The following is a 19,015-nucleotide window of genomic DNA, read 5'->3' as shown; positions in this document are numbered from 1 at the left end:
CCTAGCTAGTACTCTTGTATAGCCTAGTTTACTCTTATATCGTCTAGCTTACTCTTTGTTGCTACTATGTCTACAATTGGATCTACTTTTTAAGTTGAGGCGATCTTATGTGCGTTTATTATTAATTATATCATAAAAACACGGAATTCTTTTTGAAAAATGGAAACATATAAAAAACACCTGTACAAATACATTCAATGCAATAAATTGGCACCATGAATAATGCTGCTCATGAATAGTATAAAGATGAAATGGCACGATAAAATCTGTAAGTCTTTGATATCCTGATTTTCGGCCACACATCTGCAAACATTTCTCTGATAGTTTAAATTCGAAACAAATTTATTCTTTTTATCACTTCAGTCATGCTAAAAAATATAAAAATTTCTGCACAAATTCAAAAGATGGAACTTTCGTGTCCAAAAGAAGGATCATTTTCCCATTAATTATCCACTAGATTTCCATCCTCACAACTCATTATGAAGCATCCTGCCATAATCCGTAGCCTGACTCCCCACAAACACCCTAAAGTTATTAACTATCTCCGCCGTCGTCAAAAACCCATCTTTATCTTTATCACTAAGAGCTATAAGATGTTTAGCCTCAGCTAGGGCGGGAGGTACTCCGTTTGGATGGAGCCATTCTCGGAGCTCGTCGATATCTACGCTTCCGTCTCCGTTGAGGTCTCGGTGTTGGAGGAAGTTTCGTTTTTCTATCTCTATCCATTCTGGCTTGTTGACGTGTTCGTCTGAAAGACATTTTGTTACAGGAAGTGGATCTTAGCTTTCGAATCGATGTCGTGCCTTCCTCTCAAAAGTAGTTTAGTAACTGTTTAATACGTTAGGTGGAATATTGCACTCTTAAAAATATTAAAAATGAACAGTTACCTTCTTCATCAGCTAGCAGATCAGTAATATACTCCTCAACTGAGACAAAGCCATCCTTGTTTGTATCCAAATCCTGAAAGATAAAAACCGTCAGTGATTAGTAAGATACAAATAGATTCCTAGATCAACAATTCGGTCTGGAAAATTGCATACCAATGGGCAGTTATGAGTCTCAAACAAGAACATACGGCTAACTTTATCCAAAACAATTAATCATCGAAAATGGATTGGAAGATCATCAAAACTTGATCGATCTTCATCTTTGGATTTCTGGGATAAGTTTATCCCAGAAATCCCAAGACATGGATGGTCGGATGGATCAAGTCATATTAAAATGGAATATTTCCCCGGCCCCTAATATTAGACTTACATTGAAGTTCTCCTGTATAGCGAGGTCTCTAGTGTGATGGAACTCCTCGGGATGTATGAATGCTGCCATCTCGTCTAAGGATAAGAATTGGTCTCCTGAAAGTAATGCACGTTATTAAGAAAACTTGTGGAGGTTTGTGTGCCTCTTTCAAAACCATTTCAAATCATAGAGCTTTAATATCGGCCTCATACTCGAAATCCTGTAGTCATGTTAACTGAGTACTAACTGAATGCATGATTACCAGAGTTAAACAATCATCACTAAACAGATCACTTAACTAAAAGTTGCAGTAAAACTTAAAAACATATAAATATATTGTGAACCAAAACCCACCATTAGCATCAGCAGTGATAAACTTGTTGTAGTCTTCTCAGAATCATTTCTCTGTAATTCATCACAGTTTATGTGAAATCTGGCCTCTAATCAATTGCTGGAAGATCTTCAATTGCTGGAAGATACTGGTTATTATATAAATAACTATGTTATTAATTATATATAATTACGTCTAGTGCAGGGAGCACTTATAAGTCACTAAGCTTAGTGACCGGGACAATGTGGCATAAGGAGTGATTTAACACGCTCACACAGGCTGACTTTCAGCTCCACCGCCACCTGCTTGGGTGATGGTAGAAGTTATTTTCAGCTGCAGAATTAGCGGTGTCCCGCCTAGTCAATGTTCAAACTAGCTCTTTCCTAGTTTCCACCGGAAGCGCCATATAGAGAATTTCCTTGGATAGCTGTCACGTGACAGTCACGAGATATCGATTGAGCGCGTTTACTGGTTGGATATATAGCGCGTGATATTGAGCTATTATGCATAGGCAATTATGCACCATATAAGGTGTAATTTTTTGCTGCATCTAGCACGTGATATTTGCAAAGCTAATTACACATCCATATAAGGCGTAATTAATAGCTCGGAGTTGCAGGGGAGTTTTAATAGCGTGAAATTGGCTGGTTGATTAGGTGTAACAGTACATACAAGTAAATGTTTCGTAAACTATGTTGGTTATAAAGTTAACTTTGGTTTTAGAACAGTGTGTGAGGGCGCGTACAAATGGAAGTGCACTGATTTGTTGTTCAAATGGTTAGAATAAAGATTTGTCCGAACCGGCTGAAATCGTTGTTACGTTGAAAACTGTCTCCTCGATTACCTTGTTACCTAGCTAGTAACTTGGTATGAAGAGAGAGTGGAAACCAGACGAAAGTAAGACGAAGTCTCGGGGATCGGGGATGCAGCCTACAATGGGCATGAATATATAGAGGGCCCTAGGTTGCTCCCCAGATCGGCAGTCCAATAACACATTTTCTGAAAATTTCTAATTTTCAAACTTTTCGTCAGTCCTACGCCACTGGGGAATGATAAAAAGATGCGAGCGTGCTGAATCACTCTACAGAGCATTTAAAGCAAAATTCTTTAAATGCTCATTTTTGTATAATTTCCGACTTGATATCTCAAAATAATGGGTTTCATTCGCTAACCTTCCGTAACAATTAACGACACTTTCGTTCGACAACATGGCCCTTTTGATGCATAAACACATTTTTCCATTAAAATTATCATAATGAAATTGAGTGGAATTTGAATTAACATATATTGCCAAATTGTTATTATTCTAGAGGATAAAAAAGAAAATTTTGATTACGTAATATGTGAACGACCCCTTACGTGCAGGTTCGATTCTAGGTTTGGGTGTGTGGCTTTGCATTAATTGGTCAGAGCCGTGCAACTCAACCAAACGTGGAAGCAAACCAAACGTTCTTCAATTCAGTAGCATATATTAAAATCTAAAGAACATTAAAATATTGACTGTAAAATAACATGATATTGACTGTAAGTCCCGTCAGATGACATACCGGGATGTCGGTGGTGGTGAGGTATGTTACACACGTGTGTCTATATAGTGTCTACCGTGTCTACCGTGTGTAATTGTGGTGTGTGTACGTGTGGATTGCATGATATTCGTGAGTTTAAGCTCTGCTATACTTATAATAGCTGGCGCCTCTTCCACGCCTCTTCTACCAACCCTTCCCGTGGGCTTTCTCTTGAGCAGCCCAGTAAATGTTTGCTTGGGCACTTCTTTAAACTATTGAGAAACAAAGCTATCCGGTAGCGCAATGTTAAATCTGAACTTTGAGCAAAAGATCCAGGAAAGTTAAACATTTAATCAGGTGATTAGGTAATTAATTAAATGTACCTGTTTATTTCAGCTCTCATACACTGACGAGTCTGAGCAGAGGAATGAGCTGCTCGGAAATGAACACAAAAACGCGATGACAAACAATTCGGAGAAACTGGAGAGATCATCTAAACGTCTCGAGGATGGGTTAGTCTTTAGTAACTTAGTTACGTTGGTTAATTAAGTAACTTTATAATTTAGTAACTTTAGTAATTTTAGTTATCTTATAACTTTGGAGAGGGCCCGGCGCGGAGTTTTTAAACAATTTAGCGTTGAACACACCGAATTAACAAAATGTGATATTAAAAATGAAAGAGTGAACACCTGGATTTACCAGATAATATGTACTGTATAAACTTTAAAATATCGGTCCAATGACAGATAATTATATTTAATAAATATTGTTAAATCTCAGTTAACATCTTCTTATTGCAGTTATCGTATGGCCATGGAGACGGAAGAGATCGGACAAAACGTGCTGAACAACCTTGCTCAAGATAGGGAGAAGATAAATAACGCTAGAAACAGGTTACTTACATATTAATTTATTTAATATCCACGATATTAATTTTGGAATCACATAGTACTATTGGAATCACATAGTACTACAATGTACTTCCTGATGTAATGACCCTTTCCGGGATCTCCTAAGCGTAGATTAAGCTTTAGATTTCAATGAACCATCTGCTCGAAATAATACATATTACCAAGTTATAGATAGATCATTAATTAACTAGTTAATTGACAAGATAATCAATAAAATAACAACTTTAATTAATTAATTAATTAAAAACAACTTACTCAGGTTGAATAACGTAGACAGTACACTAACACAAAGTTCCCGCCTCCTGAACAACATGTACCGACGAGTGATACAGAACAAAGCCATGATGTTTGTTATCGGATTAATTATCGTAGTGATCATCGTGCTTGCTTTATACGGCATGTTTAAATAAACACAGAGAGAATTCTGAGATTAATTTTCTATTTTAATGTTGTGATCTGTGATGGTCACTCCAGTGGTTATGTAATGTACACTATTACTGGTGCTGGGTCACGACTCATGCTGATTATTATTATTATTTAGGTTGATCACACCTGTTGAAACGGGTGATGATTGCGTTGTTGGTCCCGGAGATCAGTGAATAGTTAATGTCAACTTTAAATAACAACACGGACCACATTACGACATTTTTGAGAATTTGCTCTGGTTTTGTTGAAAAATTTAAAACACTATGAAAGTTCTAGCGGGTTCTAGTAATTTGAGAGTTATAATGTAAAAATGATTGTTGTACACGTGTACTATGTGTTATGTTTTGAATTTATTTTTTGATGAAATGAGAAGAGAGGTGTCCCATTTTTTATCAACAGTAGAAACAGGAGAAACAGTAATATTTACCTTCCAGTCTTACTTCCCAGCCAATGGATCAAAATCCTGATTTACGGAGAGCATTGAAATCCAAAGATTGTATAGCCTAGCTTACTGGGCGGCGATCAGCCTGTCATTCCGCCGAATCTCTATTGTTTGTGAACATAATAGCCTGGGGTCCCCAGGTAAAGCCTAGTTTACTCTTGTATAGCCTAGTTTACTCTTGTATTACCTAGCTTACTCTTGGTTGCTACTATGTCTAAAATTGGATCTACTTTTTAAGTTGAGCGATCTTATGTGCGTTTATTATTAATTATATAATAAAAACACGGAATTCTTTTTGAAAAATGGAAACATATAAAAAACACCTGTACAAATACATTCAATGCAATAAATTGGCATCATGAATAATGCTGCTCATGAATAGTATAAAGATGAAATGGCACGATAAAATCTGTAAGTCTTTGATATCCTGATTTTCGGCCCACATCTGCAAACATTTCTCTGATAGTTTAAATTCGAAACAAATTTATTCTTTTATCACTTCAGTTCTGCTAAAAAATATAAAAATTTCAAAAGATGGAACTTTCGTGTCCAAAAGAAGGATCATTTTCCCATTAATTATCCACTAGATTTCCATCCTCACAACTCATTATGAAGCATCCTACCATAATCCGTAGCCTGACTCCCCACAAACACCCTAAAGTTATTAACTATCTCCGCCGTCGTCAAAAACCCATCTTTATCTTTATCACTAAGAGCTATAAGATGTTTAGCCTCAGCTAGGGCGGGAGGTACCCCGTTTGGATGGAGCCATTCTCGGAGCTCGTCGATATCTACGCTTCCGTCTCCGTTGAGGTCTCGGTGTTGAAGGAAGTTTCGTTTTTCTATCTCTATCCATTCTGGCTTGTTAACGTGTTCGTCTGAAAGACATTTTGTTACAGGAAGTGGATCTTAGCTTTCGAATCGATGTCGTGCCTTCCTCTTAAAAGTAGTTTATCACGTTAGATGGAATGTTGCACTCTTAAAAATATTTAAAATTGAACAGTTACCTTCTTCATCAGCTAGCAGATCAGTAATATACTCCTCAACTGAGACAAAGCCATCCTTGTTTGTATCCAAATCCTGAAAGATAAAAACCATCAGTGTTAGTAAGATACAAATAGATTCCTAGATCAACAATTCGGTCTGGAAAATTGCATACCAATGGGCAGTTATGAGTCTCAAACAAGAACATACGGCTAACTTTATCCAAAACAATAAATCATCGAAAATGGATTGGAAGATCATCAAAACTTGATCGATCTTCATCTTTGGATTTCTGGGATCAGTTTATCCCAGAAATCCCAAGATATGGATGGATCAAGTCATATTAAAATGAACATTTTTCCCCGGCCCCTAATATTAGACTTACATTGAAGTTCTCCTGTATAGCGAGGTCTCTAGTGTGATGGAACTCCTCGGGATGTATGAATGCTGCCATCTCGTCTAAGGATAAGAACTGGTCTCCTGAAAATAATGCACGTTATTAAGAAAACGTTTTGTGTGCCTCTTTCAAAACCATTTCAAATCATAGAGCTTAATATCGGCCTAATACTTGAAATCCTGTAGTCATGTTAACTGAGTACTAACTGAATGCATGATTACCAGAGCTAAACAATCATCACTGAACAGATCACTCAACTAAAAGTTGCAGTAAAACATAAAAACATATAACAAAATTGTGAACCAAAACCCACCATTAGCATCAGCAGTGATAAACTTGTTGTAGTCTCTCAGAATCATTTCTCTGTAATCAAACTCTCCATCCTCAGGAGCCTGCTGTTCGTTATCTACGAATCCCAAGCCATACGTGGTCGCCACGTATTCTTTCCAGCTTACAAAACCGTCGTGGTTAACGTCGTTACCATCGTGTAGGTTCCTGTTCGTTAATTAATTAGTAACTAATTTCTTCTGTAAAGATATTTAAGTATTTAAAGTATAAGAGATAATGTATTCACTGTTATTTTGAGAATTTATCTAGATACATTTAGATATAATAGGTAATTCAAACATCAACGGGATTTATAATTCTACTTAGCTACATCAGTGAATTTAGTGATTGTTAACCATTAATTATAATATCCATACCTTGCATCGTCCATAATGTAAGCCATGAGCTGTTTCTTGATCCAATCGTGGAGTTCGTCCTCTGATATCTGACTGAAATCAAAGAAAACAATAAGAAATCAACCATCTCATTAAAAGTCACCAAACCTAAAAACCGTCAAAAAGCCAAAGGGACCGTTCTCATATTACTATTAGTTATAACACAATCACTTTTTCGCAATTTTTTGTGTCCAAATTACACTAGAATCATCTGGAAACCCCCGTCCCCCCTGGACTGATATTACGTAATATGTGGACGACCCCAAAAGTAAGAACACACACCCATTCCCATCCTCATCAAGGTATGGGATGATTCTTTGAAGTCTCTCTTTGGCCTCTTTGGCAGACAGACTGTCGAACTCTACTTTCTTCTCGTGTCCCAGGAAGGCCTCGTGGTCGTAGTCCTCTGATGGATTTGTAATTAGGGTAATTATCAGCACAATCAATTATAACAATCAATTATCAATTATCATTATCATATCTTGTATTCCTGATATGAAATCAATTGTAAACCTGCAATATCAAATACAATGCCACAGTACTGAAGCTAAAAGCTTTAAAGAGCTTATTGTTGGAGCTATAACTAAACAATAAAAAGACTTAATTAATTAATAAACTAATATAATAATAGTTTACCTGAATTAGTGTCATGTTTGGGCATGTAGTCCGCTTCGTTTGCTTCCTGCCTGATAGCACTTCTGCTCCAGGCCCCAACTATCAACATTAACACTAGCGTCGGATACATTTCGTCTAAAATGAGGGATTTTAAGACTTTTTGGGTGGTTACTGGTTAGATTGTAAGTTTTTACCGGCCCTGACTGTTTCCCCAGGCTGCAGTACAAGTACAGTGTACAAGTTATCTAAGATAAGCAGCCAGGGGCCAGTTACATAATTAGTAACTTAGTATCAGGACTCAGGAGTGTAGTTCAAAGCAACATTTACAATTTAACTACATGATATAGTTTCATTGCGTCTTAATATAAGAGAGCAATCAGTACTGTAGACTTCTACCTGACTAATCTTCTATAGTTGTTTGAACATATAATGACCTTTAAACATTCCTAGATAATATAACCATAGCCCCATCAAACAACTTGTGTGTGCTCACTGCTCGGCAGCTGCAACCAATAAAAACAGTTTCAGATGTAGCGGCTCATTATGGTATTTATAGTCAAAAGTGAAGGAAATGATCAGGGTCGAGAAACTAGTTTTTAATTAGTTAGCAAGGAGTAATTAAAAGACACATAATTAAAAGACACACAATATTCACAGTACACGGGTGGAACCTAATCATATCCAATAAGTAAAACTGTACACTCTTACTGACCAAAACGATACAAATACAATTAAATACAATCCAGCACTTTACTAAAGCTTCTCATCGCTCTAACGGATTATCTCCGTTAAATAAAATTCCGTGACTTACCAAACACTGCTAAAACAACAAGTGCCAGCACCAGTAAAAAGCAATCGTGACCAAAACGAATCGTCCGCTGCCGCCACGAATGCGGTTCCAGCCGGGCAAAATAAACAGAGGACAGCTCTCTCACTGTTGTAGTACGTCGGACATGTTTTGCCACTGGGTTATGTGCAACGTGGCAGGAGGTGACCGCCTCTTGCACAGGGTACCCTGCTACATCATTCGCTGCATGGTAAATTAGGTTATCTGTGTGCGTGGAAGAGGCGGGTGTGTGCGTGTGTACAATGTGCTGTAGTTACTTTGCTCCGCGGGAAACATGAAGTTGCACATGTGAATCATGTGACATATTTGCGTGTTCATACAGCTGAAAACTAGAATAATTAATTAGTGTAAAAGCCAATATTTCTAATTGGCTTTAGCATAACTTCCTTATCATTATCAGTCTTACTCTTACAGTGTCTGGTAGTAACAACCAATTTCATGGTGTAGTATATGTAACACGTATGATCTCTTTAAGTGGTAGAAATTACAGCCAAGCCTTCCAGCAACCTTGGGTTCACCTCGTAAATTCAACTAGATTTTTATATTTAAGGTGATGGCTCTGATTTTGTAACTTCAATTGACAATGCTATTGAGCGTTCAGACTTTTTGATTTTTTGAGAATGATCTCTGTTTTTCCCCGATTTTTTTAGAATGTTATCGGTTATTTTAACCGCAGAGCTATTCACGCCTTATTATAGCTGGACCAAATAAAACGACATATCTAAAACCTTGAAAAAGTTCCAATAGCGTAGAAAACATCTCAATACTTATTATCCACTAATATAGCTATAATCGGGGTAGTTTCAAACACATTTCTCAGCTTACAATAAATATCATCCCATACAATGAGCCTTAACTGAGATAGCCAGCAAAAAACGTTAAAACGTAAATAAAACGCTGGCCAAAGAGCCCATTTGGGGAATATATCATGGCCGAAAAAACTGCATATTAATATTTTGTATTTCAATACTCTGCGTAATCGTATGAAAAAATAAGGTGACGTGAAATATGTTATTTACACTCATTAAAAGATAATAACTTAATTTATATCCGTTATAAAATAGCAGGAAGAGGAGATGAAAGATAATTTCTGAGGGCCTGCACATAGAAATTGTCAACTAGGATATATATATCTATCATTCAGCAATCAAGCTACAGGCATCTCAACGGCACAAACTAACTAATACCCATCGAAACATACCACATTCTTCCTGATCACTCATTTTCACGTATAATATAATAAGTTAAATCATAAATTATCTATAGCTGTAATAATAACCTCAATATAGTCCGGGGCTGGTTTAAATTTAAAACTAAGTTTATTCTCCGTAGTGGCGTTTCAGGCCTTCCAGAAGAGCTTCACACTGTTTCTTAGCGTCACCTGGAACAAGATACAGTCAAAAAATCTGTGGATTTGTGGTGGAACGAGGTAAATTATACAGAATGTTCAAAAAGAACTTATCCCGGAAAATTTCGATCAGTGACAATGGAAAAATACAAATAAATAAAGCAAATCAACAGGGGGATAAAACATACCAAGATACATAGAATTGTTGGGCTTGAAGAAGACTGGGTTATCGACCGCAGCATATCCGGCCCCAAGGGACCTCTTCATGACAATACTTTGCTCTGCCTTCCACACTCTCAACACAGGCATTCCTGAAGTAAATGGGAAGTTAGTTTAATCACATTGGATATGGTTTACTAGATTGGGTTAGGAGCTTTGGGTAAACGGAAAGAGTTTGGAAGGCGTCATGAACTTGAAATCTATTCATTATTAAGAAACGGCCGATGTTGAGAACTCAAAACAGATAAATACAAACAGATAATATCCGGGCACCAAAATATCACAAACCTGCGATGATGGAGTTAGGGTCATCTTCAGCAGCTGAGTTTACAGTGTCGTTAGCTCCAATAACAAGTACTACATCGGTGTCAGGGAAATCATCATTCAGCTCATCCATTTCCTGAAGAGTCGATCATTAAGTAATGTGATCCTGATTTTACTCATCGAAAATTTATCCAAGAAAATTTTAGATTTTGCTTACATAACATAATTTTTCCTCTTGACGACAAATTCAATCTTTAAAGCTTATAAAACACAGCATATCACAAAAGTACATACCAGCACGATATCGTACGGTACACCAGCTTCAGCTAGGAGCACATTCAACTGTCCAGGCATACGGCCAGCAACGGGATGAATACCAAATCTGAAGTTGATTCCCTTCCGGGTGAGAAGATCAGCGATCTCAGCAACGGGGTATTGTGCACGAGCCGCGCACAGGCCGTAACCGGGTACAACGATCACGTTCTTGGCGTTAACCAGAGCGTCAACTACTCCGTCTGTCATTATCTCTGAGAGGTGGGAGAGTTGTTACGTTTTAGAAGTTGGTTTCTGAATGTTTGGGGTGTAAAAGGACTGTAGTTGAGTTGTGATGTGGCGAAATTGTTTTCCCACCACTTTATCCCGGTTATAATAATCCCGAGTAAGGTATGTAGTAGGTTGATATTTAGCTGTAACTTATGCATTGTGATGTGTGTGCTATTGGAACTCTTAATTAGGAAATTCCTTGAATAAACATACAGGGTATAGTAACAGGCAATGGATAAGTTGGAAAGCGTAATCCTGTTTTACAAGTTTCAGATTTCTAGAACGGGAAATCTTGCATAAAATCTAATTATATAAAGTTGCTACGAAGTCGATGAGTGCGTATGAGCCGCGCAAACACATGGTGCTGAAGGCCTATTTTGTTTTTTTGACAAACTGCGCAAGGGAGTTGGCGCAGAAGATGAATCCGAGTTCGTGGAAACATTTGTGACGGGATTAAAAACATATTTTTGGCTGTATATGTCTGTAAACTGAGTTGGATTTGCCCTGGTATGATACAGTGACATGAGTACTAACATTTTAAGCCTCCTGTGAAATATTTCCCTGATTCATGGAATGAATGAAATGAACAAAAAATGAACATTGTCTCAGAATGCCCTGGACTGAGCTGAAACCGATTGGTATCGGTTGGTATTGATACCACAAGTGTCCCTAAGAAGTTTGGTGGGTCTAGCATGTTCAGAAAGGGCTCTGGGGCAATGTTTCCATTTTGGTTTCAGAGTAGTTGAGATCGTGGAAAACATTTGTGACCGATTTGGAAACATGCCCTTGTAGCCGTAATTCTGCCTGGACTGACTTGGAATCGATCTGGCATGGTAGAGGGACATGTGTCCTATCATTTCTAACCACTCAGAAGTGCGAAATATTGCCCTGGTTCATGGAATGAACGAAATGAACAAAAAATGAACATTATCCTAGAATCGCCTGAAATGAGCTGAAACCGATTGGGATCGATTGGTAATGATACCAGAAGTGTCCCTGAGAAGTTTGGTGGGTCTAGCATGTTAAGAAAGGGCTCTGGGACAATGTTTCCATTTTGGTTTCAGAGTAGTTGAGATCGTGGAAACATTTGTGACCGATTTGGAAACATGCCCTTGTAGCCGTAATTCTGCCTGGACTGAATTGGAATCGATCTGGCATGGTAGAGGGACATGTGTACTATCATTTCTAACCACTCAGAAGTGCGAAATATTGCCCTGGTTCATGGAATGAACGAAATGAACAAAAAATGAACATTATCCTAGAATCGCCTGAAATGAGCTGAAACCGATTGGGATCGATTGGTAATGATACCAGAAGTGTCCCTGAGAAGTTTGGTGGGTCTAGCATGTTAAGAAAGGGCTCTGGGGCAATGTTTCCATTTTGGTTTCAGAGTAGTTGAGATCGTGGAAACATTTGTGACCGATTTGGAAACATGCCCTTGTAGCCGTAATTCTGCCTGGACTGACTTGGAATCGATCTGACATGGTAGAGGGACATGTGTACTATCATTTCTAACCACTCAGAAGTGCGAAATATTGCCCTGGTTCATGGAATGAACGAAATGAACAAAAAATGAACATTATCCTAGAATCGCCTGAAATGAGCTGAAACCGATTGGGATCGATTGGTAATGATACCAGAAGTGTCCCTGAGAAGTTTGGTGGGTCTAGCATGTTAAGAAAGGGCTCTGGGGCAATGTTTCCATTTTGGTTTCAGAGTAGTTGAGATCGTGGAAACATTTGTGACCGATTTGGAAACATGCCCTTGTAGCCGTAATTCTGCCTGGACTGACTTGGAATCGATCTGGCATGGTAGAGGGACATGTGTACTATCATTTATAACCACTCAGAAGTGCGAAATATTGCCCTGGTTCATGGAATGAACGAAATGAACAAAAAATGAACATTATCCTAGAATCGCCTGAAATGAGCTGAAACTGATTGGGATCGATTGGTAATGATACCAGAAGTGTCCCTGAGAAGTTTGGTGGGTCTAGCATGTCCAGAAAGGGCTTTGGGGCAATGTTTCCATTTTGGTGTCAGAGTAGTTGATACGTACCTCTGAAAGCAGAGCTCCCGCTTCCAAGCTCGTATTGCGAAGAGGAGGCCTGCCTTCCGAGATCGCATCACAAAGGGGAACCCTCGAATTATCGAAGGGTAGGTGCGGACTTCGAAAACCGAAAAACATAATTTCGGCTCAGAATGATCAGGGTAGCATGGAACACGAACAAAAGTAGTTTCCAGAAAAACTTTGAAAAAGTTGCCCAGATTTCATAGATGGCCCCCCTGCCCCCCCCCCCCCCCCCCCCCCTTCCTACACCCCTGGTTCAGAAGTGCGAAATATTGCCCTGGTTCATGGAACATTTTTTAAACATTTTGAAACATTAATGAACGAAATGGGGGGGGGGGGGGGGGGGGGGTTTGGGGGATTAGGGTAGCATGAAACATGAACAAAAGTAATTTCCAGAAAAAATTTTTCGGTACGAGTCATTCTCGTAGGGCCTGTCGTGATATCATGGATCGCTTAGGTTCCACCAGGATCTGGTAGTCCCCCAATTCTGCGGCCTCTATGTATCGTCATCTCGTACAACTCTTTAAGAATCTTAGGGATTTGGCATGTGAAAATTTGCAGCCTTCCAGACATTGATTGGGTTAACGAGGTGTCGTACGTCACCTCAATATCGGGTGACTATGACGTCAGCAGAGCTTGTTTTCCGAGCTCAAGCTACTTGATCAGGCCTTATATGGAATAATATAGTGTATCGAGTGTAATTGGATCCAATTAGAGGAGCTGCGCAATTATCGCAGCATGATATCACCTTCTGAAACCCAGCATGGAGCTGGGCCAGAGCAGAGATTTGAAAATATAAGGATTATTTGTTAATGAAATCGAAGTGAAAATCATGTAACCCTATGTTTTCGAGGACGGCGAACACGATAAAACTGGTTATACTTATAATTATCATACTTCAGGGCAAATTGCTTTAAAATGCACTAAATGTCATATAATGTGTTATTATAAGCTAATAACAATTAGAGTTAACATTAGCTAGTGTCTTACATCTAGAGTTAACGTTAGCTTGTTTCTTACATCTCGAAGTAGAGTTAACATGAATACAATATACCTTACATCTAGAGTTAACATTAAATTATACCCTAGTACACTAAATCCAGATTTTAGACATTCTCGATACGTACCTCTGAAAGCAGAGCTCCCGCTTCAAAGCTCGTATTGCGAAGGGGAAGCCTGCCTTCCGAGATCGCACCACAAAGGGGAACCCTCGAGTCCAAAATCGTATATATCGAACTTCGAAAACCGAAAAAAATAATTTCGGCTCAGAATGATCAGGGTAGCATGAAACATGAACACAAATTACGGCTACAAGGGCATGTTTCCAAATCGGTCACAAATGTTTCCACGATCTCAACTACTCTGAAACCAAAATGGAAACATTGCCCCAGAGCCCTTTCTTAACATGCTAGACCCACCAAACTTCTCAGGGAGACTTCTGGTATCATTACCAATGGATCCCAATCGGTTCCAGCTCATTTCAGGCGATTCTAGGATAATGTTCATTTTTTGTTCATTTCGTTCATTCCATGAACCAGGGCAATATTTCGCACTTCTGAGTGGTTAGAAATGATAGTACACATGTCCCTCTACCATGCCAGATCAATTCCAAGTCAGTCCAGGCAAAATTACGGCTACAAGGGCATGTTTCCAAATCGGTCACAATTCTGTCACAATTCTGTCACATGTTTCCAAAATGTTTCCAAAATCTCGGATTCATGAACTCAGTTGGCGCGCATATGGCAATTCTGAATCACAATAGTAATATCCGTATGCTCGAAAAGATACCCTTACATGTGAAGTGATTTGTCATTTCGCCAAATCCTCACCTTTCTCTACAACCTCAACTCTGCAGATCTAAATGAACTCAAACATCGCGAAATCTCCTCAAAATCCCTGCACTGGGGAAAATCCACCAACGTTTTAAAAATACGTTAAAACTACATCCAGGTGGTCAATAATCTGGAATGTTCGATACAGTAAATTAGCAAGTATTATAGTACCTGTTGCAGTCCCCTCAATAGCCATTGCGGCTCCGCCTCCGGTTGAACTTGTTCCAAACCCTCCCAGAATAACACTAGGTAAACTCCTGTTCATTGCCTGAAATCAATCAATCGTAAGTATTAAATTCAAAGTCCAATTACAAAATTAATGAAAAATAAGTCAGCAATCTGATGAATAAGTTTATCAAATTGTTATTTTTGATAACGATTCTAGTAATGTGACACCCTTTCAACTGAGACAGTGATGAACACAGTAATTTAACACTGCGATGGAAGATTCTGGAAAACCGGTTATTACTCTTATTAGATTTCAAGTCTAATAAGATTTACCGGTTAGATTTTCTAGAATACCTCACTGAACCGGAGCCTTTTCATAACACTTTGCAGTTAAACTAACCAAATAAAATTATTAAATAGGTATAAGATTAAGATGCTAAGGACAAATTTAAATGTAAGGGTGTAAGATGTCCAGGGAAAAGTTATTATTAGATTTTTTTGATGTATAATAACAACAAATATCTTTTAACCTTGCACATGATATAAGACAAGATAGCACCACTGGAGCCAATCAGCGAGCCAACAATAGTCATGAGAGAGTTGTTCAACATGAATCCCTCCGCGCATAGTGCCCATCCTGAGTAACTGTTGAGCACGGTGATAACCACAGGCATGTCAGCTCCTGTTAAGGGTTATTTATTAGGTTAATTAAGTTAATTAGGTTAATTGGGTTATTGCATTGTTTAATAATTAAGTTAATGAGTAATTGTGTAATTATGTACACGTTATCACTCAGCCTGTTATCGATGAGATTTATAAGTGAAGGGAAAATCACGTTCTTTTAAATAAGGGTCGATTATGTACATCATGACTTTCTAACAGGTTTATATTTATCATAAATGTAATGCTGTTTATAAATACTGTCTAAAATAATGTTTTCAAGACAGGCTGGCATGTGACTCAATCAATATGGCGGTATGGAAGTTCATATTCAAGCAAATATCCCAAATACCATCACTCTCCGTGGAGTAAGCATTCCAGAACTGCCATAAATATTGAATAACCAACCAAATGGAATAAACAAGCTGTTTTGCAATAGTCAGTTAACACCATGTCACTACAGCCGCGTCTCAATTAAACAATGAATAGTAAGATCTCCACTGCAGAGATAATATCAAGATAATATCATGATAATATCAAGATAATATCATGATACATACCTCCGATAGCAGCAGTAAGAGTGTATCCCATGATACCAGATCCAGCTGTGATAGCACTTAGCATACCCACACCTTACCACAAATACTGTGTTAACATCTAAAACTCATTAAAAATTTCATGTTTATAGTTAAACCAAAAATCAAAATAATTGGTATATATTAATATATCAGGAAAAAAGACAACACAACTTGAACGAATTATTTTTTCAAACTTTAAAAATGTCTCGCTTATTTCATAAGACTTTCATCAAATAAATCACACAATTTCACATAAAATGTAAGTACCTGCAGCAAGACTGGGAGCGTTATAGAAGTATCCCATACAACCAATGTTAGCAGCTAACAGACTCGCATTAATAGCGTGCCTTCCAGGGAGGAGAAGCGCTGCTGAGCTCAATCTACCTGCAATGTAATGAAAAAATTGTTAGACAAATATTTTTTAATCAAATTTGGTGATTGTGTTATCTATTGGATTCAAACGAAAAAATAAACTAAGATCACCGTTTTCAAAAACAATAGCATAAATTTCAAAGCATTCCCCACATACCATCGAGTTTGCCGTAAGCAACTAATGACCCTGTGACAGTGACACCACCAATGTATGTTCCCAACATGACAGCAGTTTTCAGAACTGCAGCGTTACCAATTGTTGCTAGATGTGGGAAATCGTGGATGTAGGTGGCAATACAGGTCAGACAAGCAGCAGCTCCAACGAAACTGTGAGGCGTTATTAGTTGCTAATTAGTTAATTAATTAATAGCCAGGTAATCATGCTAATAACTGTGTTGTCACGTACAATTATTATGACAGGCTCCAGTGGAACTGTGAGAAGGATAACCAATTGATTAATTAACTAATCGCCGATTAATTAAGCTAATAACAAAATCACCAAAACGTTAACTATAAGTGATATCACATGTGACGACATTGTAGATGATGACGTAACACAATAACCATCTAGCACCACAACAATAGTAACACAAAACCAAACACACCTATGGAAGAGAGCAACCAGCTGGGGTAGAGATGTTATCTCGACCTTCTTAGCGATAGTAGCGCCCACAGCACCTCCCAACACAGCAGCACCTATATATTGCAATACATTAGATTATTGATTATTGACTTTTTAGTGAAGATACATTTCATTTTTTATATTCATTAAGTGTGAAGGATCAACCATAATTTATTGATATTTTCGAATTATAATATGATTAACATAATACAAATTAAATAATCTTAAATTTGATCCTTCGAACAGCTGTTGAGCAATGAAACGCAAACATAATCTTAGCAAAAGGAATATATTTCTTTTATCTTCAGCATTTAATCAGTCACATAATCTCAAATTATTTGTTATATAGTAGTGTTGAAAGTATTAAAACAAATTAAATAAAATATCCTATTGAGACACAAACCTCCCATCTGTGCTAGTACTTCTATAGGCGGGTTAAGGAGCCCCACTGTAGCTGTTATTCCTCCTGTAACACCTATCATACCAAGTGTGTTACCTACCTGGGTGGAATGTGTGAGTTAGTTATCTAGTGGGGTGTGGTAATTTGGTGGGGTGTGGTAATTTGGTGGGGTGTGGTAATTTGGTGGAATGTGTAGGTTAGTTATCTAGTGGGGTGTGGTCATTTGGTGGGGTGTGGTAATTTGGTGGAATGTGCAGGTTAGTTATCTAGTGGGGTGTGGTCATTTGGTGGGGTGTGGTAATTTGGTGGAATGTGTAGGTTAGTTATCTAGTGGGGTGTGGTCATTTGGTGGGGTGTGGTAATTTGGTGGAATGTGTAGGTTAGTTATCTTGTGCGGGTGTGGTCATTTGGTGGGGTGTGGTAATTTGGTGGTTTATACGGATTTGTTTATAAAATTCGAATATCGTGTAATAATTTTAAGTTCAAATTTCAATCTACGATAACTGCCATGTGTGATTGAATATCAAAATATCATTTGAAATTTAAGACAAGATAAGATAAGGATCGGATAAGATAAGGCCAGATAAAACATACGAGATAAGATAAGCTAAAATACAACACATGATAAGATAAGACAAGGTAAAACAGATAACCCACCCTAGCAGTAGACTGGGAAGACAGACCCCCGAGGGCGCCCAAACAGCACAGAGAAGAAGCAAGGTATGCCATCTGGTGAATATCAGCCATGTTCTGACTGGCAGCGTACGCGTACCCTCCCAGGAACAGAGATGCTGGCAGACCTGGACAGAGAGCGGGTGTAAGTTAACACTATCTATAGTTTAAATAGTTTAAATAGTTTAAATAGTTTAAATAGTTTAAATAGTTTTTAAATAGTTTTTAAATAGTTTGAATTGTTTAAATTTAGTTTAAATAGTTTAGAATCATTTGGGAAAGCAGGACCGAGATGAGATGCAAATACTTATCTTGTTAACGCACCATTAGCATAAATATTTTGTGGTATGATTAGACATTATAGAATAAAGATTTAACCAAAGTATCATGGTTGAACAGGGAAAAATGAGCAGGAAATTACCGTAAAGATACATATGTTCTTTAGGATCGGTCGGACGTCGGAACATGTCCAACATTCTTTGTGTAATCACGAAACCACCGAATATGTTGATGAAGGAGACGAATGCTGCTGCTGCCGCTAGGGTCTGGACTCTGTAAGAGGAAGAGGTCAGGGTTCAGGTGAGATTATATTAGAGGTGGAAATTTCTGTCACAGTCCCATACTTCGAACTTAAATGTTCATATACAATTATACATGGCCATGGACTTAGTGTTGAAAAAAACCGGGTTACAGTACTAGCAATGTAATAAAGTTATCCTAACATCTAGGAAGCATAATATAATTAGATTATATATCATAATATCATATCCTCATGAAACACAATCTATATTATACTGCGGACATAGCGTTTTCTCTTTTTGTGTTTCTAGTCCATACTCGACCTCTATGTA

At 38.0% G+C, this 19,015-nt stretch overlaps 3 protein-coding genes across 5 annotated transcripts in view; 1 reads left to right on the top strand and 2 right to left on the bottom strand.

Annotated features, from left to right (window-relative positions):
• Window positions 1-372: 372 nt before the first annotated feature.
• LOC134824356 (calumenin-like) lies at window positions 373-17,446 on the bottom strand. Of its 2 annotated transcripts, none has more exons than XM_063836247.1 (8): window positions 17,423-17,446; window positions 7,591-7,706; window positions 7,237-7,360; window positions 6,937-7,008; window positions 6,546-6,727; window positions 1,258-1,352; window positions 888-960; window positions 373-748 (listed from the first exon to the last, which is right to left on the bottom strand). In XM_063836247.1, the coding sequence occupies exons 2-8, from the start codon at window positions 7,697-7,699 to the stop codon at window positions 468-470; spliced, it is 936 nt and encodes a 311-aa protein (XP_063692317.1). In that variant the 5' UTR covers window positions 7,700-7,706; window positions 17,423-17,446; the 3' UTR covers window positions 373-467. The 2 variants fall into 2 exon arrangements, with proteins under 2 accessions (XP_063692317.1, XP_063692316.1); XM_063836246.1 differs by lacking the exons at window positions 373-748; window positions 888-960; window positions 1,258-1,352 and adding exons at window positions 5,387-5,729; window positions 5,859-5,931; window positions 6,221-6,315.
• Window positions 3,435-4,477, top strand: LOC134824360 (vesicle transport through interaction with t-SNAREs homolog 1A-like). Its single transcript, XM_063836251.1, has 3 exons — window positions 3,435-3,584; window positions 3,873-3,965; window positions 4,243-4,477. Exons 1-3 carry the CDS (start codon window positions 3,532-3,534, stop codon window positions 4,391-4,393), a joined length of 297 nt encoding a protein of 98 aa, XP_063692321.1. The 5' UTR covers window positions 3,435-3,531; the 3' UTR covers window positions 4,394-4,477.
• LOC134824344 (NAD(P) transhydrogenase, mitochondrial-like) overlaps window positions 9,139-19,015 on the bottom strand; it is a 1,149,555-nt gene continuing 1,139,678 nt past the window's right edge. For both annotated transcript variants that reach the window (XM_063836229.1, XM_063836228.1), the window contains exons 11-23: window positions 18,586-18,716; window positions 18,150-18,292; window positions 17,496-17,592; window positions 17,076-17,166; window positions 16,628-16,797; window positions 16,366-16,482; window positions 16,081-16,152; window positions 15,391-15,542; window positions 14,864-14,960; window positions 10,542-10,774; window positions 10,272-10,383; window positions 9,953-10,075; window positions 9,139-9,797 (exon numbers count right to left, since the gene is read on the bottom strand). In XM_063836229.1, the coding sequence (XP_063692299.1) occupies window positions 9,736-9,797; window positions 9,953-10,075; window positions 10,272-10,383; window positions 10,542-10,774; window positions 14,864-14,960; window positions 15,391-15,542; window positions 16,081-16,152; window positions 16,366-16,482; window positions 16,628-16,797; window positions 17,076-17,166; window positions 17,496-17,592; window positions 18,150-18,292; window positions 18,586-18,716 (1,600 nt within the window). In that variant the 3' untranslated portion in view covers window positions 9,139-9,735. The remainder of the gene's footprint in view (window positions 9,798-9,952; window positions 10,076-10,271; window positions 10,384-10,541; window positions 10,775-14,863; window positions 14,961-15,390; window positions 15,543-16,080; window positions 16,153-16,365; window positions 16,483-16,627; window positions 16,798-17,075; window positions 17,167-17,495; window positions 17,593-18,149; window positions 18,293-18,585; window positions 18,717-19,015) is intronic.

This window comes from Bolinopsis microptera, chromosome 12 (genome assembly GCF_026151205.1).
Source record: "Bolinopsis microptera isolate Bmic1 chromosome 12, MBARI_Bmic_1.0, whole genome shotgun sequence".
In the NCBI taxonomy this organism is placed as follows: domain Eukaryota; kingdom Metazoa; phylum Ctenophora; class Tentaculata; order Lobata; family Bolinopsidae; genus Bolinopsis; species Bolinopsis microptera.
The sequence above is the reverse complement of the archived record's forward strand: the minus strand, read 5'-3'. Positions and strand labels throughout refer to the sequence as shown.

Excerpts from the sequence above, each read along its gene's own strand:
- LOC134824360 (XM_063836251.1), top strand. The coding sequence starts at position 3,532 with ATGACAAACAATTCGGAGAAACTGGAGAGATCATCTAAACGTCTCGAG. Across the intron at positions 3,585-3,872 it reads TCTAAACGTCTCGAGGATGG|TTATCGTATGGCCATGGAGA; the intron begins GTTAGTCTTTAG and ends TTCTTATTGCAG. Across the intron at positions 3,966-4,242 it reads ATAAATAACGCTAGAAACAG|GTTGAATAACGTAGACAGTA; the intron begins GTTACTTACATA and ends CAACTTACTCAG.
- LOC134824356 (XM_063836247.1), bottom strand. The coding sequence starts at position 7,699 with ATGTATCCGACGCTAGTGTTAATGTTGATAGTTGGGGCCTGGAGCAGA. Across the intron at positions 7,361-7,590 it reads CAAACATGACACTAATTCAG|AGGACTACGACCACGAGGCC; the intron begins GTAAACTATTAT and ends CAAATCCATCAG. Across the intron at positions 749-887 it reads TCTGCTAGCTGATGAAGAAG|ACGAACACGTCAACAAGCCA; the intron begins GTAACTGTTCAT and ends AATGTCTTTCAG.